At 37.5% G+C, this 25534-nt stretch overlaps 2 protein-coding genes across 4 annotated transcripts in view; one reads left to right on the top strand and one right to left on the bottom strand.

Moving 5' to 3' along the window:
• Nucleotides 1-12884, top strand: part of LOC134542294 (glutamate receptor ionotropic, kainate 2-like) — a 73809-nt gene extending 60925 nt beyond the window's left edge. The window contains exons 14-18 of one of the 2 annotated variants that reach the window (XM_063386444.1): nucleotides 2324-2522; nucleotides 6232-6463; nucleotides 9473-9588; nucleotides 10940-11089; nucleotides 12528-12884. In XM_063386444.1, coding sequence (XP_063242514.1) covers nucleotides 2324-2522; nucleotides 6232-6463; nucleotides 9473-9588; nucleotides 10940-11089; nucleotides 12528-12713 — 883 coding nt within the window. In that variant the 3' untranslated portion in view covers nucleotides 12714-12884. Of the gene's footprint in view, nucleotides 1-2323; nucleotides 2523-3716; nucleotides 3916-6231; nucleotides 6464-9472; nucleotides 9589-10939; nucleotides 11090-12527 lie in introns of both variants that reach the window. The other variant, XM_063386443.1, reaches the window with a different exon arrangement.
• A 1882-nt stretch (nucleotides 12885-14766) lies between these two features.
• LOC134542134 (uncharacterized) lies at nucleotides 14767-25349 on the bottom strand. Of its 2 annotated transcripts, none has more exons than XR_010076744.1 (4): nucleotides 21353-21491; nucleotides 21145-21249; nucleotides 17798-17953; nucleotides 14767-15178 (listed from the first exon to the last, which is right to left on the bottom strand). XR_010076744.1 is itself a non-coding variant. In XM_063386107.1 (4 exons), the coding sequence occupies exon 1, from the start codon at nucleotides 25281-25283 to the stop codon at nucleotides 24366-24368; it is 918 nt and encodes a 305-aa protein (XP_063242177.1). In that variant the 5' UTR covers nucleotides 25284-25349; the 3' UTR covers nucleotides 14767-15178; nucleotides 17798-17953; nucleotides 21145-21249; nucleotides 24186-24365. The 2 variants fall into 2 exon arrangements, 1 of the variants encoding a protein (XP_063242177.1); XM_063386107.1 differs by lacking the exon at nucleotides 21353-21491 and adding an exon at nucleotides 24186-25349.
• Nucleotides 25350-25534: the final 185 nt, after the last annotated feature.

Here is a 25534-nt window from a genome sequence, read left to right as displayed (position 1 = left end):
GACAGCGAGTTTAATAAATATATATATATACATATGCATTCATGAAATCACTCCTACCAAATGCCTTAACCAAGAGCTAAGATGTTTACACTTCAATAATGTTCTGGCATTATCTTCCGATTTAGGGAGTATTTTTTTTATTGCAGTAATAGCAAATTGTAAATTTTATTGGTAGTTATGCAGAACTTACGAAAAACAAAATATATTGTGTTAATAAACATAGAATAGTTTTAAATATGTATGAATAAACACTTTTCAATCCCTTTTAGTTTAATAGTTGCATCAGTAGAGTGAATATAGATATAGAGCTAACTTATGCCATATCTTGACACCATGTCAAGATATGTAGGAAAACATAACTTTTTTTAGCTATACAGGTAGTGGAGGATTCTGAGAAAAAGTATAAGTAATATTTGTAACAATTATTTCATTGACGATGGGTGTTCGTAGATATCATATCTGGTTATGAAATAAAAAAAGAGATTTAAATATATTTTTTGTTTGATTCAGTGTAGTGTTATTTTCTAATGTAATATTTCTATGGTATTTCCCTTGATGCTGATTGGTGAAGCGAACCATTGATCTGTTTGTAGGCATGGTGTATATTCCCCACAGAAATTCGCTACTGCTCAACCCTGTCCACGCTCTACCTCTATCTTCACTCTATGTTTGCAGAACTAATTTGTGTTGAAGTCCGCTGCACGTTGACCGCAGTGCAGACAACGCTGTGGGACAAAGCAGCGTGAAGCACAACCTATGACACGTGTTGGTTCATTGTTCAACGTTAAAGTGCCGGAGCAGTTGGTCGCATCTTTGTCCGGTGTGTTTAATATTCGCAACGAAGTGAGCGTAACATTCGCATTCCACTTTCGATGCAATGTAAACAGTGATCCGTCCAGTGTTACTTGATGATGTCACGTGGTTAAAAATTGTTATCATTAATTTATAAATTATTTTATTTTGTCGGTACTTGGTTTCCCTCAAGCTCAGATGTTGTAACACTTTTGATGTAATTTGGGTCTCCGCGGGGCTGGAAGAGTGCGAGTCTTGCATGTATTTGTCTGGGGACGCAGGCGTGACCGCGTTTCAGCCAGGCCAGCTGACGCGTTGTTTGCTGCGATTCTGGAGAAATTCGGCGCAGGCTTGTTTACCGTTCTTTTGAGGCCAGCTGATGGCGCAGATTGTGCGCAGTCGCCGTGCGCAGGCGAGTGGTGCAATCTAGCGGCCGGTTTTCTTACTACGTGGACATCACCTCTTGGAGTAGACGCGCGCGGCCGGCATGTTTTAATAACTTTACGTGTTTGGAAAAACATCCTGACGGGAAGTTTTCCTGTGTTTTCCAAACACGTAAAGTTATTAAAACATGCCGGCCGCGCGCGACTACTCCACGCGGTGATGTCCACGTAGTCAGAAAACCGGCCGCTAGATTGCACCACTCGCCTGCGCACGGCGACTGCGCACAATCTGCCCTCTCAGCTGGCCTCAAAAGAACGGTAAACAAGCCCGCACTGAATTTCTCCAGAATCGCAGCAAACAACGTGTCAGCTGGCCTGGCTGAAACGCGGTCACGCCTGCATCCCCAGACAAATACGTGCAAGACTCGCACTCTTGCAGCCCCACGGAAACCCAAATTACATCAAAAGTGTTACAACATCTGAGCTTGAGGGAAACCAAGTACCGACAAAATAAAATAATTTATAAATTAATGATAACAATTTTTAACCACGTGACAATATATGCAAACCACATTATAATAAAGGGAAAAAAAGATGTGGGAAAATTTTTTGTTGCTAAAATAATCTCATAGAGCACACAATGTTTCAGATATTACAGATACTTGAAGAATTGTAATGTTTCTGCAACATTACATTAATGTGTCTGAAACAATTCTGTATGTGATCAACTAGGCCAATTTTTAATAATTTTTATTTTAATTTTGAATCTTTTTTTTTATTTTTTATTTCTTATTTCTTATTAAAGTAGAACAATAGGAAAACAATATTCAATTCCGAGTCGAAATGGGATCAAACATCCATCAAGCACGAAAGTTTGATAAGGTATTTTATAATGTTATATTAACATTTCGATACTACTGCATTCCTGAGATGTATCTGAAACATTTCGATTTGTACGGGAAGTGAGTGAAGCTTTCTCTCTGCAACATACCACATTTCTCGGCACCTCTGCGTATCGGCTTAAAGCTACTTTCAACGAAGGGTGACTCCCCGATTTGCCCTTGCTGTGCCTGCCCTGCGTTTGACGTGCGGTGGGGGTCTCTGAGCTGGGGGCTGAAGCGCGACTGTGGACCAATGTCTGACCACAGTGCCGTGTCGACGCGCATGGTGGCCGGCATGTGGTGGTTCTTCACGCTCATCATGGTGTCCTCGTACACGGCCAACCTGGCAGCCTTCCTCACTGTCGAGACCACCACCACGCCCTTCACCGACGTAAAGACGCTGGCCGAGCAGGACAAGGTCAAGTACGGCGCTAAGAAGGACGGCGCCACGTATCTCTTCTTCAAGGTGGCGTAGCCCGGTGGTTCTTCCCCGTGCAGCACAAATGTTTCAGACGCATTTCCGTCCATGTTTAGAAAACTAACATTATTTCGGAAGTGTAATGTCTTAACACTGAACCTAATTAGATACATAGCTGCATGTGCCCCTGCCATATCGCTCGCCTATCACCAAGGCATCCAGTTCCACTCCCAATGAAGTTTAACTTTGAACTCCCACAACTGAGAAATTTGCTAATAGTGCAGTCTGTGGCTATTCGATCAAATATTTACTAATTTCCAATGACCTCGATTTTGATTAGATTGTATGACCTAATTCTATCCAAGAGTTAAAAAAAAATACTGGAATACTGTCCACTTAATCTTACTTGCGCTTTACCGTGCGAACCTGATTTTTTTTTTGTTTAGGAGTTATGTTTGCCTATTATTCTTAAACATTTACATTTTCCTTTTAAGACCTTCACGTTTTATTCCCACCAATATCCAAATAACATAATTTTGTAAGAAAATGTGCGTTAAGTAACAGAGTCACCACTTCATTTCACTGTTAAGCTAATCAAAAACTGACTAAAGATAGGACAATTGTTAGTGATCCTTGAGACTGCGTACAGATATAGAGTGGTCTTAACTTATGCGCAATCCCAAGATATACGAGACTGTGTAGGAAAAAAAAATTTTTTTACCTATATTATCGGTAATTAATTCTGAGCCGAAGTATGAACAATGAAGGCATTTACCAGGTTAGTCATGACATGTTTTAAATATAATTTCTGGTTGTAGCATGCAAATAGGCTTACATAAATTTAAATAACTGGCTTTAATGTAGAAATTAAGTCGTGTTGCCATAGTTTTTAACACAGTTGAATGGAACAAAAATTATGAAATTTTGAATCCAACTGGCAACATACTAATGTTTCAGATGTGTATTTTTTAAGTGTTGCAGAAACATTACAATTACTAAGAAAGTTATTATCAAGTTTTGATATGTGTGTGAAAGATTGTGAGTTTTGACGTGATAGCAAGCGAAACTTTTCCTTCCGCCATGTATCATGTCACGCCGTTGGAAGCCCGACTGCTCGCTGCTTGCCCTCTTGCCCTCGATGCGCCTGCCCTGTGTGCGACGTGCGGCGGGGGGCCCTGGGGTCCTGGGGCTCTGGGGCCCTGGGGCCCTGTGACCCGGGTGAATGCGCGACTGTGACCGCAGTGCCTCGTCGACGCGCATGGCGGCCCTGGCTCTGGCCTTCTTCAAGCTCATCCTGGTGTCCTCGTACACGGCCAACCTCGCCGCTTTCCTCACCATCGAGACCACCACCTCGCCCTTCACCGACGTCAAGTCGCTGGCCCAGCAGAAGACGGTCAAGTATGGCGCCAAGATGAATGGCGCCACGTACCTCTTCTTCAAGGTTGCACGGCGCGGCAGCTTTCCCAGTGCAGCGCAAGCCTTTCAGATACATTTTCTGTAGTCTTGAGAAACCTACATTGTTTTTTTTTCAGTAATGTAACATTTTATTTCTAGTCTTTATTTGCTGCATAGCTGTATGTGCCCCTGTCTAATCTCTCGCTATACGCCAATGTGACAAGGGTTTGACTTCCAGCGAAGTCCAATCAAGGTTGTTTTTTTTTAATATGGGGGAGATATGTACTAATGCGTTATGTCGCTTCTCCATTAAAATTTTCACACTTCTACAATGAGCCTGAATTTGTTGTGACTGTAATTCCAATCCAAGATTCCATTAAATAATCCTGGCTTTTCTGTCGCTTTAATCTTCCCTGTGCTTAACCATGCAAACTAAAAACTCTGTTTCTCTCTCTCTCTCTCTCTCTCTCTCTCTGTTCATTCAATAATCTAAGGGTTTATTCTGCTTATTCTTATAACACATTTTACTGAATGAGTTTTCAGTGAGTTTAATACATTGCTTTTATGTATTCCCATTAATAGCTAACAATAAATCATCTTTTTTTGTAACACAGACTTTAGGCTTTCGCTTAATTTCTTTGCCAAGTTAATCAAAAATGGACTAAAAATAAGCCAGTTGCTTTTTAAAAATTTGAAATAGCCTGCAATTATAATTTATAATTATCATTATATTCCATCATTTTTCAAATTTAAATGCAAGTCACCGACGATGTGCTAGAACATTTAGCTACATGTTAAAATATTTTGGTATTTTAGCTCAATAAAAGTTAAATATTACTAGTTACATTCAAAGAAAGGATTTTCTGTTAGATGTTATGTTTTTTTTTGCTCTAATACTACGATCAGAATTTGTGATGAAGTAATTTAACAAAAATTCTATTCTTGAACTATAAATAGATACTTTACAATTATTGTACATTGTAAAATTAACTGTATGGTTTGGTGGTGTTCCACAGGAACTTAACTTTATTGCACCACATATCTTACGCATAACTATGGCAGTTAAAAGCAATTATTTTTTTAAAAAAAAATACCAATAGGATCATAATTTATTTGACTTTGTATTGTTCTTATTCTTGCATGGGGAGGAGAGGAAAGAATTTATTTTATGAGCACTGTGATGTATGGTGTCTGCATCGGAAACACTCCAAATTTATAATTAATACGGTGCCAATACATGAACCAAATTGATGTATGTCCTATTATTTCAGTGAAGCTCAAATTGTGTTGACAACATCATCTCTTTTGTGGTGTCAAAGAAAAATATGTCCTAGGTAGAGATAGAGTGAAATGTTGACTTTTTGCCCTTATATACACCTGTATTACCTTCTCACAGGAACACTGCTTACAGTTTCACTAAGATGGTATGTTTGTTGATAATACTGAAACTTCAAAAGATTCCAATGTATCCCCGAGTCTAAATGATCGTTGTCTGTAGTGTTCTGCGTGTTTTGTTTTTTTTCTAAACAAATATTCTTAAAAATTGTCGTCAAGCGCAATAACCTAACATTTATTTACTTTTAACACGTGAAATCCACTTCTGACATAGAAAATAACTAAGAATGACTAAAACCCTTAAGAAAATAATTCATTTCAGTGCAATGACTTTTAAAACAATTTAAAGAGGTGACATAAACAAACAAAACTAACTTACTTTAACAATTTGGCAAGCTAGGCTCATGTTTACATAAAATTTGTCATTCTAGGTTTATTTTTGTACTTTTACATTTTTTTATAATTTAACAAAAAACCACACTCTTATTCCCTCTTCCCAAGCTCGCAAATTTGATGCATAATTAATGTGGGGAATGATATTGTCCTACTTAAAAAATTGTGTTATGACAGGAACTGGGATTAAACTCACGACCCTCTAAATGTGAGCACGACACCTCGGTGATCTCGGCCACTGACATTATTAGCCGAAAAGGTGTGAAACTCATCACTTCAAGAGTATCCTCAATGGCTGTGCACACGAGGGAACCATGCACGTGTGGAGAAACAAGAGTCAATATATGGTTTAATCTCAGTCAAAGAACGATATCTTCTAACTGATGAGCATGTATGTTTAATATATATGTAACATCAACATCCTTTGATTAATTTTACGTTTCTTAGAAACAATTCAGTTTTAAACTTTGTAATTCAAGTACTAACACATGTCATTTTTTCCCTTTGCTTTCAGCAGCATAACCAATTAAAACAACATTTAAACTTTGCTTGGAATGTAAGGCATTAATAATGAAAAAAAATCCTTCACAAAAATTAAAACATTTTCAATTTCTTTAAAAAAAATTTATTACAGGAATCAACAGATCCAGTTTACCAGAAAATGTACAAGTACATGTTGGAGAACAAGGATGAAGTAATGTCAGAGACTAATGAGATCGGCGAAGAGAGAGTGAAGAGCAGTGATGAAGACTACGCATTCTTGATGGAGTCTTCTTCCATAGACTACATCGTCGAGAGAAACTGCGACCTCGCAAGGGTCGGGGGTCTGCTGGACAATAAAGGCTATGGCATAGCAATGAAAAAGGGTGAGTTGACGACACACACAAGAACTCACTTGCTTAAATATATAAATTTCATAAAATATATACTTCCGATGGATTCCTACATCATAAAAAAAAATATTGGTTACACATTTATCGCACAATCACCAGGCCAAATTCAATTTTACTGCTTTCTTGACAAACACTACACTAAACCAGGGTCAGGATTATAGTGGATGTATATATATTATATATATCTATATATTATATTATATATATATATTATATATATATAATCAGATAGCTAGCTGGTTCTTCCTGTCAGGCATGTATTCTACATCGAAACTGAAGGTCTGAAGCTAGAGGGCCCACCTATTACCTAGCTACTGCACGCACTGACTGTGAGTACGCACCATGAACCTGCACCACTCGAGGTGGTGGCAGTAGTGGTTCTATGCCCAAACCACAGCGAGGCACTTCTGCCCATTCGCATGGTAGCGCCTCTGTGCAGGACTGAACTTGCTGCTGTGCTTGATGATCCAGAGTTCGCAGGACTCATCGTACTAGTACAGCGTGGCAACCATGCCCTCCTGTTAACAGGACAGTCAGGTTGCAGATGGGATACATGTGGCAAATTCTAAACAACTCCATAGTGTCCTCAAATAATGCCTGTCCCTCCTCAGACATCGAGTCGGTTATTAGTGCTGTTACTGTAGCAGATTTGGGTATCTTAAAACATAGCCAGTTCACCAGACCCATAAATGTCTCCAGCATTTTGTTGGTCTTGGGAAATGTCTTCTACGTGGTGATCTTCAAATGCTGCAAATGCGAATGACTGCTCTCGGCTCTTACGAAGTTCCGCAAGTACTCGAACTCCACGGCTCCAATGTAAGAATGTAAAGGCGATGACCCAGTCTCGCACTGTTACTCCCATTTTGGATTCACAACCGTGCTTTAATCGGCTGTAAACTCCCTGGACTGTGGTACTTGGAGTCCGTAGACGATCCGAGACTTGCCAAGGTGCTCTATGAAACAGTTCGCTCGTGTAGGGCTTGGATAGTTAGAAGTTTATGGTCTGGAATGCCTACTAGTGCATTAAAAGTTGATGGTCGTACAGGCCTACTACTAGTCTCCATTGAGGTTCTCTTATAGCCTAAGGTCAGTGATGTTGGACTCGCACCTACAGTGATGCTCCAACTAGTAGGACAACTGGGAAAATTTCCCATCCTAGTGGAGGTTGGAAGTAGTGTGCAGAGAAACAGCTCCGGTACTAGCCCGGATTGCTAGTAGATGTTGGATTGGTCCTCGAATGGATCACGAGTAGTTTCAGTAATTCAGTAATTGAGGAATCCCTGACTTAGAGCAATAAACTGCCATAGGTGCCACTCAGGAGCCCGTATGGGGAATCCACTTATAATGGCGAATCAACTTGCTACAACTGGTATTTAGCTGAATATAAATTTGGAGGGGTGGGGATGGTGCCGTTGCAGGTATTGGTGTTCTCGGCCTCTCATCATAGCCTGTACCTTACTGCTTCCTAATCACAATGAAATGTCGTAACCATTTCCCCATGGCTTATTGGGACCCCGTGTTGCCTGTGATACAACCCGACGGGTATAGATGCACAAAGGCAAAGAAAGGTAGGCAACAAATAAATTTGCTTCGGAATGCAACAGTATTCAATATTGATTAATATATCGTCTGAATAGCTTGTTTCCATTTACTTTACTTGAGAATTAAATTTTACAAGTACCACAAAATAAAAAATCTAGGTTCTGAAGTGGCAGTTGTAAGTTTGTCTAGTATTCATTGAAGTTCAATTTTAGCAATGCTATATTAATACAAACTGTTGAATTTTATATTGCATGGTTATTCAAATATTCTAGGGTTACAGTTTCAAGGAAACAGTCATGGGTGGAAAATAATGAGAAATATTATGGTGTGGGGAGAATGATTTAGGTGCCATTTAGTGTAAGAGTGAAAGGAAAGTGCACAGACTCGTGGTTGATTAATGGTAGAGCAGGAGGTATAAATGGGTACATAGTTGTGGGATAACCTAATGTTGCAAGAGGAACCGAATGTATTTGGTAGCTGACTACGTGGACTTTATAAAGACTACTTGCCTTAGACTCCGTGACACCTGTGATAGTGGTAACTAGAAGCCTGACTGTCAGCCATTAGGCAACGATTAGAAAACAATAACGTTCAGTGAATTTTAGCTAGGTTTATTAATGAAAAAAATCCCGCACTTAAAGTACGAACGCCTATTGTAGAGCATGGTTAAGGCAATTAGAACATCTCAGGCAACTGTGAGTCTAATAACGAATAATAATAATAATGGAACAACTAAGTAAAATGACAAGGCACTTAAGAGATACATCAGTCTTAGATAACGAAAATAAGCTGACAACTGACACGGGTCACAATATAAATTTTACACTATGTACAAAATTAGTTTGACTCCAACAAGAGGGTGCAGGCAAGACCAAATATGGTTGGTGAAGGTTTGAATAATTTTTTGGTTCAGCGGAAGTTGACTGGAAAGCTAGTTGACTGAATGATTGAGAAAATTCAAACCTAGGACTGATGCTAAAGGTTGGAGCCTTTGTTGAACACTTGCAGCCCGTGCTCACAGACTAGAGACGTTCCATAAGGCATCTTCGTACTCCGAGCTCCCAAGGCTGACTAATTAGCTGGTACTGCCGGTATTGCACTCCAAAACCAAAGGAGTTTTAATAAAATTAAAATACAAAAGAATTATATACCATGCAAAACTTACATTATTAAACAATAAACTTCTAATAAACCTAAAGAAAAACATTAGCATCTAAAGTGTGTTTCTTGGGCTACACTCATTACATTAGCGGTACAATAGTGTTTTTTTTTCCTTGGTTTACACCCGTTCACCTCGTCCATTCATTCCATCAAATGTAACAAAAACATCTCCTCACCTTGCATTGTCTCCAATGATCTCGATGTCGGCTAGAAGTAAATGTCAATAAATGTCCAGTTCTGTTTCTTACAAATGACCACACTGGGTAACGATGCTTCCAGGGGCGCCGTACCGGAACTTACTGACCACGGCGGTGCTGAAACTGCAAGAGTCTGGCAAGCTGACGTCACTCGTCGACAAGTGGTGGAAACAGGAGAGGGGAGGAGGCGCTTGCAAAGTAAGGACCCAGGAGACTTCCTTCTAGTTGGCGTCTCAGGACTCAAATACAACTGGAAGATCCAACCTCTTAGATATTTGTCCAAAGTTGAAATTTTGCACAAGATGTACAATTATTTTGATAACATTCGTGAACATGCAATGGCAGTTATTAACCGTAAAATATGTTTTATTTCCCATATACTCTACATTTTTTCTAAATAAATGAAGGAGAGAAACAATATTGTTCGGTAAATTCCCCCTTCAAATAATATTGTTTAGTATTGATGTTTACAAATATTGAAAAATGTATATAGATATTATATATAATAGAGTGCAGTTCTAGATATATATGCATTTTTATAACTTTACAATCACAGAACTTGTGTTTTATACTGAAAAAATTCAAATAGGTCATGAATCAGAGCTTTGTACAGAGTTTCATTATTCAAGTTACTAAGAATTTACCTAATTACCATTACCATTACCATTATGTAGCTTCCCACTTCCATCCCAGCAACAACAATTAAGAATGAATGTTACACTGAAGTGTAATAAAGGCGTTAAAACCAGTTTATTTAGTCATGACTTTATACAAATGAAAGTATTGTTACCTATATTTGATAAACTCACAAATATTTTGCTCGGATTTTTCTTACCTGACTGTAGTACTGGCCAAAGTGTCTTAAGAGTTACCAAATATGTGACCTAAAACACCAGAAAAGTGTTCGTATGTAAGGCATTGACAAATTTCCGAATGTCAGGTGCACTAACTATTAGAACATATCGTTGCGAAAGGAACTTAACATGCTATTTCTCTTATTTTTAGTTTGCATTCCTATTTTTTGACTAAAGGGTGGAAGCATGGACATGTCCGTAATGATTGTACAAGTGGTGTCTACTTTAATGAATCAGTTGTTGGATGACAAGCAAACATAAATTGCTGTATTGTGTGCAGTGCTTGGTTGTTGAACTTAGAAGCGATAGATTTACAGAAAGTTTGAAGTAGTGAAAGGAAAGCAAATTAACTAAAAGAAGAATATTATTGTGAATTCACAATCTGTTAAATGAGTCGATTTAACAGACGAAAACCAATTTAGAATACGAGAACATGCTGTGATAAATTTTCGTCAGACGAGTGGCGGATTGTAAACGAAAAGAGATACTTTTTCAACATACCAATGTCAAATTTATCATTAGCTTTTTTTTGTATGTATCCTGAAAGAGTTAATTGCTGGTTCCAAACTCGCCGCAGTGGTCGATACATCCATTCACGCCATCTGTTGTACGACAGGCATCGCGGGTGAAGTGATGCGAGATGGCCAGTGGACAGGTCGGCGCTAGAGTTGACTCCTCGCCTGTGTGGCTTGCAGGACAAAGCCGCCAGCAACAGTCCAGAGGCGCTGGGCTTGCAGAACGTGGGAGGCGTGTTCCTGGTCCTCGTCACTGGAACGATACTAGCTGCCATCCTGACCATCATGGAGCTCCTGGTACACGTCTACCAAACGTGTAAGAAGGAGAACGTGAGTACCTGCTGTGTAGTGGTAGTGACTGGTATTGTGTGGCATGTGCTCGGCTCGGATACACTCTTCATCTTGGGTTATTTACGATTTATTACAAGTGCTACAGATTTCTCACTACATAAGCAGTGAAAGTTACTTTTTGTTGTAAATATTTACTCAGGTAGGTATAGTCTACATGTTATCTGTTATCAAAAGTTTTATCTCAACAATTATGTCATAAAAACCCACTATAAGGAGGTTTCAAAGTGTTCACAGCTTGGCATTGCATACAAATTAATTTTATAGTCCATTTTTGAAATATTTACTTGTAACGATACGAAATCAGCAAGAAAGGATAAATTTTGGTAGGTTAAACAGAGCCTTAAATCTCGACAACCTGAGTTAAAAATATCATTCTGAACTTCTAGATCACTTCTTTTATGCACACTCTGAGTCATGTGCCAACAGTTTGCGTGGTTCCAAAACCAGCTTCTTTATATGAGCATGGCATTAACACGATCGTGTGACTAGCACGGGTAAGTGGAACCTGTGTACTTTCCTCGAGACTTCAAACTGTTTCCTGTCTGGTGTATTCACTTCACAGATAACTGTCCGAATTTTATAACAAAATATAAGTGTTATTTTTGCATGTAATACAGACCTCAGAACCGATTATAATTCAAGTATCATATTCGAAATACAAGAACAGAAATGTTATTGATTCCAGTATAGAGCCTAAGGTAACTAATTAATTGAATAAAGGAATTGATGATAATTTGGTTTATGACACACATATTACCATAAGGTCCTGCTGTAAAAAATGTTATGTGAAGACCAATCACTTAATCTGCATGCAACTTTGTCCAGTCTACCAACCAAGTTTCGAAAAAAAATGAAATTTTGATATTACGAAGTTGCAGTTAAGGTATTACACAGTATTTTTTAAGGGGGGGGGGGACTTTAACGTTTAATATACAGCGAGATCTTAAGAGAATATGACACAAAATGCACACACCAGGAATATCATGAAAGAATCGGTCAAGGCCCATGTGGTAAGAACCATCCCAGAATCTTTACTGGAGTAATTTTGGGAGACTATTGTCAACAGTAATCAAGAAGGATGGACCAGAGTCCTCTGGGATGCTAGTAAAGGGTCTCGACAATGCGCCACCTAACTCTGTGTGTAAACAATCATTGTCACTTGACTTGTCTCATTTTAAAGTTCCCAAACAGTACCAGAGGTCTACGTATCCTTCTGCCACTGTTCTTCGTTCAATAGTGTTTATGAACCACTTCATGTAAGTGTCAATATTCACAAACAAACTTAATGTGGTGGTTTGCAAATGGCAGTGGGAAGATGGGTGCCGCTAGTACTAGTTTTGATAACATGACTCCGACTATAAGAGTAGATCTGAAGCGGGTACTGCAGCGGAAACACGGCGGATGTCGCTGTTGGCAGCTCTCGTTCCGGGAGGAGCTCAAGGCAGAGTTGCAGTTCGTGGCGCGCTGCCATGGGTCCACCAAGCCCGTGAGGAGACTTCGCAAGGAGGAGGACGACCGCAAGGAAGAAGAGACGGACGACGTCGACTTCATCGCCATGAACACCTTCCAGAACGGGTTCCAGTTCAAGGAGCCCCTGGCATGAGAGTGCCCGGCGATGGAGCGCTGCTTCCTGAAGTGCCTAGTATTGTCCAGCCACTGGTGGTTGCTTTCATTTTAAACTTAATTTTTACTCTAGGCAGTTTAGCTTTGAATATTGTTTGTAAATTGTAAATAAATAATTTAAAAAATAATTTAAAATTAGTTATTGACTGTCTGAAAGGCCTTCTTAGTCGATACCCATTATATATTTTAAAAAAACATATTTCAAGCAGACAAGAAAGTGTCTCTGAACTACAGTACCGATACAACCTATTACAAGAAAACTCCAGCCTTCTAAGTTACTATCGTCATCATCTTAGTGATCATCAAAAGCTTTATCAGAATAATTTATTTTAACGGTCGTCGTTTCCATCGTTTTGGTCTGATAGCGTTATCACAATCTTCTATCTTGGTAGCTACAAATATTTCCATATTGTTCTCATTTTCTGTAAATCTGTCGTCATGGTTTCCAATATTATTATTTAATCCTTCTACTTGTGTAACAGAGAATCCGTCATAGAATTCTGCAGAAAGATCAAATCCTTCATGACTCAGCTTAAGAAACTTATCATTTTCTTCCTGTAGTATGATATCTATATGACAGTGGCTGAAACAACTGAGGCCCGCACACACAAAGGTGGGAATCGCCCACACACCGTAAATAATCACTTCAGGTAAGAAACAACTAATGCTTCAGGTAGATGACATATACTGTTAGGTAGTCTTCCTCATACTTGCATAGATGCATTACATTATCAAATTTTATTATACCACTGTGTATTTTAATTTTATCGTTTACTTGCACGATACTATACGATAACTGTTTGTCACTAAACCAGTAGTCTTTTGTATTCTCTTAGCTGTGTTATGTAATATCGACCTACGACTTGGCCAGTGCCAATTTCCGACAGGGTATAACGGTTTTTATTGTCAATATGTTAAACACTTTAGTGATCGGTGTACAGTAGAAAAATTTTTTTTTAGTAATATTTGCCCACTTCTTGCTAATTAGAGCTTTTTTTTCAGTAGTAGGTCTCGGATTTTAAATCTCTTTATCTTGGACGGATGCTTTCGCTTCTATCATCTTCGTGCTTCGGCTATCAATTTTTCACGAACCAATTCCTCTAAGTCCTCTTGAGTTATATTACACTCCTTCTCTTCATTGGGTACATCATTCCTGGGTAAATAGTTGTGAGGAATTGCCGCCGAACGAACCACACAGAAGAACTCATATAGGCTGATTCGCATATCACCAGCGATCTGTTCTAGTTTAACAGATTAGTTCCGCTATTGGCCTGGCTGGCCAAGGGGCAGTCGTTGTGGCTCAACTGGTAGATATAGTGGTCGTTCCTATCGGCTGTAACGGTGGCGCCGTTGGACACAGTGGCTCCTGACGATCGAAGTAGCCTCGTGGTGACCCGGCTGCTTAGCGGCATAGGTGGGTGGAGGGGGTATGGTGTAGTTGGGTATTTCCACTGTGTATCGTTGCGCGATGTGTGTGGGTTTCGTCTCAACAGGCACTTTGAGTTGTTGCGGAGGTCTTCGTGCTCATGACGCGGAGATCGGTTATGATGTCCTTCACTATCGCGCTTCGATCTGGACGGTCGTTCCGGTGAGGCAGATCTCCGGTTCTTCTCTTTGTAATTAGGCTCCGACTGGTATTGTTCTTCGCCGTCGATTTCCGCCCTCCTTCGCTTTCCCTACCATTTTCTCTTGTAACATTCCCCTATTGACTTGTACGATGTGACACCACTTTGCTGGTGCTCCTCGTGCTGATGCCGGGAGTTAACGAACTGAACTGAACCATATTAAAATTTAGGTATAGTTTCTGACCGTTGGGACCGGGCGATGGAGGTCGCTAGGAGGCCCAGTGGCCTCTCGCGACTCTGCCTTGTTACAATATAGACACATTGTTAAAAATTACTTAATATCAATTTTTCATATAAGACATTGTATTATAGTACTTTTGTTTTGCCAATATTGATAAAATAATTATTTCAAATATTTTATAAATTTTTGAGGATATTCTTGCGAGGAATCAAAATAAAACTGTTGGGTTATACAAAGAATCTAAAAATATACATTTAAAACCTTGAAACAAACGTTCACACTTGAGAGAATACAAGCCCGTTCAAATTTGTCCAACAGATTGAACTTAATTTTTTTTTTAAATATAGTAATTGATAAATACATACTAAATAATTCAGAGGTAGGTTTAATTATTCCTGTCACATTAATACTTATACGTAATGAAAGTATAATATACAACAAAGAAAAATGTGCAATAATTCTTCTGACACCGTAAATTTGCATTTTGCGAAAAGTTTGACTTAATGCCATTACGTGCTTTATCCATTTAACAAATTAATATTACCTCACTCTGGTGTATTTCTAACCATGATCTTACGTAGCATTATTCTCTTGCAAATTAGCGAGAATATTCAAGTAAGAATACGATGTGTTCAGAACCTGGAAACAAGAAGAGAAAAAGGAGATTAGTTATAGCATAATCTCTTGAAGGAGGGTGAGTATTTATTTATTGCATAGTTCTGGAATCACAATATGGCGACGAGCAAGTGGCGGAGAATGCGAAGGTGAAGATAAATTTGCGATTATTATAACAAGCGCGACAAACAAATGTAGCCTAAACAACTGACTCATGAATAACGTGTTTACTGGCATTTCATATTCACATGTGACAGCCATATAAGTCTACAGGTTTTTTTCTTAATCTACATGTTTGAGCAAAATAAGTTTAATTCAAATACAACATTCAATCAAAAAACTCATTGCGCATAAATACATTTCAAAGATTTTGTTACATATAAAATTAGTAAACAAAATCTTTGAAAAGATACAAATTATAATTGTTTTACCAATGCACATGTCCAATCATCTTTCACACCAATATCTGTATGTTTATTATTCATGTACACTATATTAACTTTCACTTGATTAGGCGCGGAGATTTTTAAATTACTGTAGCCATATTTACCCTCTTTAAAGCGGCTTAGGGGGGGAATTTTTGCAAGGACACCGTTGCCTTGTGTTTCAGTAAGTCAAAGACCTAACTATCATGAAATTTTTCATATTAATCAGGTTGTTAGTTTTAGAGTGATATCGAACAGATAAACAGACAAAAACATTTAAAGGCTCTCTATTTTGGTTTCGTAAATAGCCGTTCCATTATTTTTTTTTACCTAATTTCATGCAATGTACCTACAGGTTTGTGTCCCGAATAGAACCGCCTGCTGTCCAGGCGACGACGGTACACACTGCCACGCCAGACAGAAAAGACACTCGAACCGTCTTTGCCACCTCGTCTTGTCCACGGACAGCCCTGCACATCAGCGAACTCATGTCTACAAAATTATAAAGGGGTGGACAATAGACTGGGTACAAACACTCAAACGCAAACAACAACTTTAGTTATATTTTTCAGATTCCTCCCCTAAGAGATTTAAAAGTTGGTAAACATGTTTTGGTAAAAAAAAAAAGTGATTGAACGAGTCTTTCAGTACTCGCCAAAAATGTGTTACACCTAACCTCGGTAAGGAGCAAACTCATGTGTTCTCATGTTGCAAATACACATATAGTAGTAGTGTGTTCAATAAGCGCAAAATTTTGTTTTCTACTACATTTCTGGACGCGAATCACACGTAGTTTCCTCACCCGCCGCTAGAATTCGCTGCCGGAGCAACTAAATCGACTATTGTATCATTTGATTAACGGACCGAAATTTTAAACTACGTATACAATGAAACAACGCCGGTAAAAGCAAAAAAAAAACTTTAAAAAATACTACACCCCGGCTTTGGAACTGATTTTCGATAAGTAATTTTATTAAAATACATGTAATCTTGTTAAAATCCATCAACAAAGTTAACAATATAAAGTTTATCTTAGTCTTTGTGGACTTCGGTTCGCGCCATCCGCCACAGGTGGAAGCACCGTGGCGGTTACCCATTTCTGTTCCTCGACTTACGTCGCATTCAGGAAATTGCTCCCACCAAATTATTGCGTGTGAATAATAAACAATCAAAAACTACCGATCATGTTTAACCATTCGACTTCTAAGGGGTGTAAAAGAGGTAATTTTTGTTTTATGAAGAAAATTGGTTGTCTGTAAAGTCGGTTTACGGACGACAGTTTAACGTGACAACGTCATAACAAACCATTGATGAAATGAGTGCATATTTTATGAATAAAATTGAATCATTTTTATTTTAATAATAAAAGAATAAATACTTGAAATTATACTAGTAATCAGATTTTTGAATGCAAGAATAATTAACCTTTATTGCCGAAATTGCTGTTGTAATAAGCAATGAAAACCACATTAACTTTTCACTTCACTTTATAAACAGTCGACTAAACAGTTCACGTGTCGCAATTAGATAGCGCGATTCGTTCGGTTCGCGTCCGTCACCGTAGATGACAGCACCGTAGGGGAATAATATTATTTCGTTTTTATAATACGATTTTATAACAAATACGCATCCCAAATACGCCAAACTTATTTATAATGTGTTGCAATATTTTTTTTAAAACATTGTGCAAAAGATCCCGGGTGTAATTTTAATTATTATGTGTAACTGTAAAACACCATTGTTCGTACAAAACCCTTTTTGAAAATTCAACATTATTTTTAAATAACCCTACCGATTGTGCTGGAAATCGGTGGACGATCGTTAAATTACATAATATTAATAATTCAAACGACGAAAACATGATTGAAAAGTCAAATCGATGGTTGTTCCAATCGAGTGGAAGAGAGATGCGGCGCAAGCGTACAATGAGCGTAACTGGACACATCGTAGTGGGACAATGTGCGTTACGGGACACTTTTTCGTGCGTGCAGCCGGCGTTCATCGATTTATTAGACGTTGTCACGTCAAAAACTATGTCTCCGTATCTACTAGAGCAGCATATAAGAATCTGAGCTTGGACAACGACCGAATCGTCTTGTCAAAAGTTCGGCTCAGCAGTCAGTGAGAGGCGATTGACATGACCACTCGACGCAGTGGCGCCCAGAGAATCCAGCTGCACAGAATAGACCCCACAGGTTAAAAACATTTCCCAACTTACTGCAGCAAATGTTTCCAGTGTCATGTCTCCCAGGAGTCCGGCACTTAAAACAACTCGTCTCTGAGACACAGCCATCATTACATTGGTGACTCTCTTGAAGTCCGGTGTCAGTTTATACCAGTCAGTGAAATAAAGGTTCCTGGATACTTCTTCCAACTGGAAAGCATTAAAACCATTTTTAGATCGGTTAACTTTTTTCTCAGACTGAGTTGTGAATTATTCCAATTGCCATGCCATATGACCTAGAAGTTTTTGACCTTGAACACCAAATTAAATGACATAGTCCGACGAAACTTAACACTCCAACTGAATGTATACATAAAAATAATCCAGAAAAGTATGAATTATATAAATTGAAATAGTTATTTTATTTTTAAGTAAATGTTTATTTTTTTCAATCTTTGTTATTCTTGTTGAACTGCTTCCTTATCCTAAAAAGTTTACTCTATGTAATCAAAACAAATATTATCTAGCTACTTATTTACACTCAGAATTAAGGAAACAAAACGTTCTCGATCAATAACTCGACACTTAAGTAGGTACCGTTGGGGTTCCTTGTACTGAATATCACAAAATTTAAGATAAAATTTAAATAAAAACATTTATTGTAAAATATGCAAAACCTTTAATGTCCATGGTTAAAGTGAAAAAATCAATTTTATTGATTTCTTATAAGTAGCATTAATTTACTTAGATATAAATTGATTCCATCCATTTTGGAAAAAAAAAATCAACCAATAATTTTGATAAAATCCATCTATGCAAAATTTTAATACTGTTGATCAAGTTCAATTCTCTAGCATATCTGCCATGACAATTTAGGTCAATAATCAATAAAGTAATCAAAAATGATAATAAATAAAGATAAATCATATATCCACTCATGTGTGCAAACCATCTACATTAAATTTATGTTGTTTTTTTATTTCATTTCATTAGTTATAATTTTTATGGAAGTATTATTATTGCCAAGTTTTTTGACTGGTTCTTACAATGGAGAAGGTTGATTCAAGTTGATATTTGTGGCATTCGCCATTGATGGTCACACTGTATTCCATAAGACCATCAGTCTGTTTTTGCCTGAGGACGGGAACATATCTAATTTTCCGAAACTTCGCAACTGTTGTCTTAGGAAGCCTACTGTGTTCAGCTTTGTGTTGTCGTTGTGTTGTCCGTATTATATGTTTAGTACTATCGTTGAGTTCGTCTGTCTGCCGCTGGTGTTGTCCAAGATCATTTTTGTCTTTATTTACCGTTCTTGTTGCCACTGACTCGTCGTTTTAGCCCACCATCCATCTGTGCTGTAATAATGTTTTTGACTTATTCTTTTTTTTATGTGCTGCTTGTAATTTTAATTGTTCTACAACGGCTGTTTTTAGATGTTTTCTTTGTGTTTTATATTAATATTTTTTTTGTTGTAATTTTCATCTTTTTCGTCCGTTATTGAGGTTTCTTATGACATACAGTGTAACCAGCAATTGCATAAGTACAAAATAAAGTCTTGTATCATCATTATTATTATTCCCATTGTCATTTCGTTGACAGTGAGACCGTTGACGAACTAGAGACTGTAACACACAACACAAGAACTGGCAGATTGGAAACGAAATCGGTCACAGCGAGGTTCAAAGCTGAGTCACAATGCCACGACCGACAATACACGACAAATCCGATTAACTGTCGTACCCCGTTCCAGAACGACAGAGTGTAGGGTCGCAGAACTGCAACGACATTAAGAGGCCACTCCAGTGTTTCAGGGGCACTAGGGAACCCGCGTTAACCTCATAAGATTCAATGCTATTTTCATTTTGCTTATAACTAATTAACTAATATAGATTTCGAAATGATGCTTGCTTGATATGTAAGACAAAGATGCTCTTATCAAAGCCCATTTCTTCAAAAACGGGTATAAATTATGGTTCAAACTTAGACAATACACTTTTGCATATTAGTAAAGATTAGTATAAAACCATAATTTATGCACCTTTTTTAAGAAAGGGGCTTTGATAAGAGCATCGTTTTCTTACATATCAAGCAAGCATCATTTCGAAATCTATATTAGTTAATTAGTTATAAGCAAAATGAAAATAGCATTGAATCTTATGAGGTTAACGCGGGTTGCGTAGTGCCCCTGAAACACTGGAGTGGCCTCTTAACACGACGAACTCTAGTGTGGCTGTCGGCAAATCATTCCAAGCCAAATGCGTCTATGAAATGGAGTATATAATGCACCAATAACAGTTTAGGCCATAAAGGAATCTACTTCTATTGATATGTAGCTTAACTGCATAACAATATAATATTTAGACATCCATTGCACAAAGTGAGATTAAATTTACTTTACTTACACGGAAGCAAGCTATAAATATGCCGATACAGGACAGAAAATAATTAAAAATAAACTTAATAAGCAGTTGAAGTCACACTACAAATATGTGAAAGTGTACTCAAACGTTAAGCGAAATTTCGTTTTTCCAGCATACAGATTTACCAAGTAGTAAATATCTTTGAAGTTTAGTTCTGTAAGTTTTCCGTTTTCGTGCGGCACGACACGACGAAATTAGAAATAGAATCTACTTATTGCGTACCGTCGGGGCGCGTATTTTGTCGTGTTGACGTCACGGTGACCTTGGATTTCGTTTGCTATTTAGCGTGTGGCCTGTCATGTCGTGGTAGTGACACTGTGTCTCCAGCTTTGAGGAACCGACCCAGCACTGGCCTGGAGTGAAGCACCATGGAAAGCAGACTCCAGGATGGACAGGCCGGGATTCGAACCTGGGACCTTCGGAGTGCGATTCCGGTGTCTTACCCTTGCGTCGCCTTGAGCCATAACTCCCAACAGTCTTCCCATCTCTCCAATCATTCATAAATACGAAGTTTTAAAAAATAAAAAAATAAAAAAAACAATTTAGTGCGTGAATGTCATTTTATGTTTCAAATGTAATTTTTCACGAGTTAAATTAAATGATACATTTTTATTCTACAAATTTTTGTTTTGATTTTGGTTTATTCTGGTAACACTTTAATTTATAAACTGCAGATTTAATTCTCTTAATAAATAAATATCTAAAATAATTTATTTTTTCCCACGAGTTAGGTATCGCATTTAATTAGAAAGACTGATTAAGAAAGTTTATTATTTACATAATCGCTGTTCTTAAACTTTTCTTGATGACGGAATTTAAAATTTGACAGCAAAATATAAAATGTAAATATTTTTATGTATAAGTTAGTAGAGTGTGCCGTGGCTATCAATGAAATAAAAAAGGATTTTAAAGAACCATAATTACTAAGAAAATTAAACTTATTTAATAAGATTAAACATAAAATTTATATTTCTTAAAAACCTGTGAAGTGAGCGTGTCTCCGTAGTAGCAGCAAAGGCCGAATCGGAAAAGGTCAGCTCCAATGTGCAAAACGCACATCCAAAAATCAGCGTCAAAACCTGAAAACTGAAAAGAAGTTAATTGTAATAAACAAAAAAAATCTGTAACATATTATGATTGGGATATGTAAACTATTTAATAGCAATGTAGAAAGATGTGCAGCATATACCCTTTTGCCGTATAGTTTAAGAATAAAATTAAGAAACTCTAAAGTTTAACGTCATTTAATTGCCGCATCTTGGCAAGTGTGAAACTACACATCGAAACGTCAAGTTTTCCGTGGCGCATGCTGCACGGTGCTGGTTCGCTTGGTTGCCGACAGGTGTCACCCCCGTGCTCATACTGCTAGCATGCATATACTATGCATATACTACAAGATGTCTTATATCCTGATGCTCAAACTCTGCGAATTATCTTCAAGTTTAAAAGCAACAAAGAATTCCTTCTCATTTTTTAAAACTCTTTTCACTGCCTTGCCGTATTAAAACCATAATAATTATTAATTACAGAAATACTGAAGCTACCGCAAATCGGTTACATTTTCCAGAATAGCGTTGGCATTCCTGGCAAAAAAAAAATATTCAATATATTCAGCCATTTTAAAAATTAGTTACAATCAATTCAAACATGAAAAATTACAAATATTAAAAATTTAAATTGTAAAATTATTTTATTATTCAAAAATATTTTTTTATACCTACAACTTACCAAAATATCAACTATCACAAAAACTTCCTTACCTAAAGAATTTTTAATTTGTACAAAGCTTTCTAACATTCAATAATCATTTTCTAACCATAATACGTCATATCATACTTGAATAAACTGAAGTAAAAGTTCATTAGTCAAAGAATCACAGTTGCCCAACATTATGATGCCAAGGGTTCTAAATGCCGCAGTTGAAATTGACGTAAAGGCCAGAGTAAAATATAAGCGAAATGAAGATCGGAAATTATGTGAATAGCAAAAACAGGTTGGCAATGCCCTGTCACGCTGTCAAACTTTCGCTTCCAACACCTTCCAGTAGGGTAAATAATGTTGGAGGATTATGACAAAGCCGAAAACATCACCAGGGTAGTCCTGTTTTGTTTTTTTTGACAAGTTGAAGGAATGGGGTTTCCATCAATATTTTGTATAAAGGACTGGCTCTAAAGTATGTTGGATATTTTAAAGAATCAGCCAATCATAACTATGCCAGCAAAAATAGAAACGGTGGATGTTTCCGTCATAACAAATCTTTAAAATGGCGAAACACACGTGGAATATTTAAAAGGTTATAAAAAAACTATGTTTATGTTTATGTCGTATGCAAAATAATTTACCTATATAAAGCGGATGATGTGTTTATAACATTTTAATATTTCTGAACATTAATTTTATTCTGCCACAAATTTTAAGGTGATTTAAATTTACAAGCTTTTTAAAAGTAAATAAACGTATAAAATCGTACCTAGTACACACTTTTCCAACCGGTACCTACTGTAATGTATTATTTAAATTTCAAAACAAGTTTAATATTTAAAATGGTATGATCAAATTTAGTCTAACAATAGAATTCTGTAGTGATTAAAAACATATATGAGGTTATAAGACCAAATTTATTGATGAAAACGATCGGAAGCCATATTTTATCCAATATTACAACTCTTAAATTTTTTTAGCAGTTATAGTTTGAGACAAAAATTTGACAGTTGACAGGGCCCTTACAATGTAGTGAATGATTGAGGCAGAGGATTTCTGCCCGGAAAAAAATATCATAGCTTATAGCATCAGCTAAAGTAAAAAATGAGCCAGCCACAGACGTCAACTAATTATTTTGGCTGTGGCTGAAAGGTCGGCCTACCTGTAACTTTGTTATTAACTTGATTATTATTTTTAGTGATAGAGATAGATGCAGTAGTAGTAATAGTGGTGGTTGTGGTGGCAGGGGCCTAGCCAGGGGGGGGGGGGTTAGGAGTTCACCCCTCCCCCCTTAGTACCAAATCTTTAATTAAATTTCTTATTCATCACTCAAACAAATTTCATATTAAAAATTAATAAAATTTTTACCATTACAATATTTAAATTTAAGTACCGAAAACTGCTAAAATAGCACTATTTTACACCTTAAAATCCAAATTTTCCCGGGGGAGGACCCCCGGACCCCCCGCTTTAATACGGGGGAGCCATGCTTCGTAACACCCGCCCCCCCCCCCCCATACACAAATTCTGGCTACGCCACTGGGTGTTGGTGGTGGTGGTGGTGGTGGTGGTAGTGGTAGAAGTGTTGGTAGTCATGATGTTGTGTCTTGATTGAAGTATCGATTAACAATGAATTAGGTACGAAATTTATATATATAGTTCTTTTTTGACGTGACAACGTCTAATAAATCAATGAACGCCGGCTGCACGCACGAAAAAATGTCCCGTTACGCTCATTTTACGATTGCGCTGCAACTATCTCTCTTCCACTCGATTGGAACAACCATCGATTTGACTTTTTCGAGGCACATTAAACTTGAAACACTCGTTTCCTACTTTTCCTATCATCGTCCTATCCTTAACAGAATAACACAGATTGGAAGAAGTTAAATAGCAAACATGTATAAAAGTTACAGTTAAAATAATCTCTTTGTTAAAGTAATAAACATATTTGAATTAATGAGTGCAAATAAAAGTACCTAAATTTATCAATTAAATTGTATATTTCATTTCACTCCTTCTTTGTATCCATACAAAATAGTGATGATTGAATAAAAATGATTCAATTTTATTCATAAAACTATGCAATAATTTCATCAATGTTTTGTTATGACGTTGTCACGTTAAACTATCGTCCGTAAACCGACTTTACAGACAACCATTTTTTTAATAAAAAAAAATAGAAAAACACGTGGTTGAATGGATAAAATCAAGCACTTAGCGGAAACATCATTTGATTATCATTATGATGTAAGTCTACACCATAATGATGTAATATGGAGATTGTGATTAAACATAAAAATCCACAAAAGAGTACTCACCATCGTGACGGTTTCATAGAGCAGAGTGGAAAAATTTAGTGCAAGTCCCAACAAATACAAGAATAGAACAGGAGTCATCAAAGAATTCATCTTGTTGACAAAACTGTAAAGACAAAAAAAGAGTGTTAGTAAAGACAATAATTGCATACAATAAAAATACAGAAAAATAACAGCACATGCTTACTCCAATACGGCTTGGTGTATAGCCAACAATTCATATAGCTTGGTCTCTGCACATTTTTGTAAATAAGACATTTTACTTTTGAATTCGTCATTGTTCAAGGCAGTGTCTTCTTCGTAGTCTTTTAAATCGAGCATTCCATCTAAATTGCATGACATTCCTGAGTCGCCGTTATAACTTTGGCTGCCTGAAAGTTTGCCGGATTGTTCTTCTCGTTTTTCGAGTTCCACCTTCAGACTTAAAATTGCTGCATTAAGCAATTCAAGATTATTTGCTGCGTGAATGATAATGATAATGAAGTAAATTGTGGTTACAATTGACACATAAGTAGCTGTCAAAACCAAGGCCGTCAAGAAAACCTGATCAATAAATAACTGCCAAGGAACCATTCGATCAAAAGGCGTCCAATTATGAAGTGGTAGAGTGTAATTTATAAGTGTTCTATTCCCTTCTTGGAAAACTTGAAAAGTGGCGAGAGGGGCCAAAATCTGTGAAGATGCAGAAGTAGCAAACAAGTAAAGGATTAATTTTGTAACCATTCGTTCGCTACGGATTCCCTTGGAAATAATTTTCTTTGCAGTATCTTCGTGGAGGTAAGGCTTGCTTAAATCTTGCATCCAAAATGTGATTATCTCCGCATATTCTTCCCTGTAGAGAGTTGCAGAGATCCAGGTGAAATACATGTAGGAAATCGTAAGGAGTATTGCGATGTCGTGAATGTGATCGTCTATCTTGTCCATGTTCACTAAACTGGGTATTTGTGTTGAATATCCGAGCACAGCATACACGAAAAGAAAATAATTTATGTACGCTCTGGGCTTGTATCTGACGTCGGTTTGGCTACCAAAAATATTCAGCCCCATGTAATACCACATTTTCCCTACGTAGTAGAAACGCGTTGTTGGTAAAGACGCCATGACAGCTAGAGCACCGCCCCGCGCAATAATGCGATCTCTTCCCCATGCAGTCAGCAAGTGGGTGACGCAGTTCGCTGGCGCACGGCAAATACCTGAAGATTGCATGTGTTGTGGCCACGCCTCTTCGTCCTCGCTGCACCGACTCGTAAGTTATTAAACCATTCCGCGAGTCTGAGGGTAGTTGCTGCAGTACAGTTCCCAGCAGTCAAGAGCGGTTACCGTAACACTAAATGGCGGAGAAATGAAGATAA

This window comes from Bacillus rossius (genome assembly GCF_032445375.1).
Source record: "Bacillus rossius redtenbacheri isolate Brsri chromosome 4 unlocalized genomic scaffold, Brsri_v3 Brsri_v3_scf4_2, whole genome shotgun sequence".
NCBI lineage: Eukaryota > Metazoa > Arthropoda > Insecta > Phasmatodea > Bacillidae > Bacillus > Bacillus rossius.
This window is presented reverse-complemented; position numbering and strand designations above follow the sequence as displayed.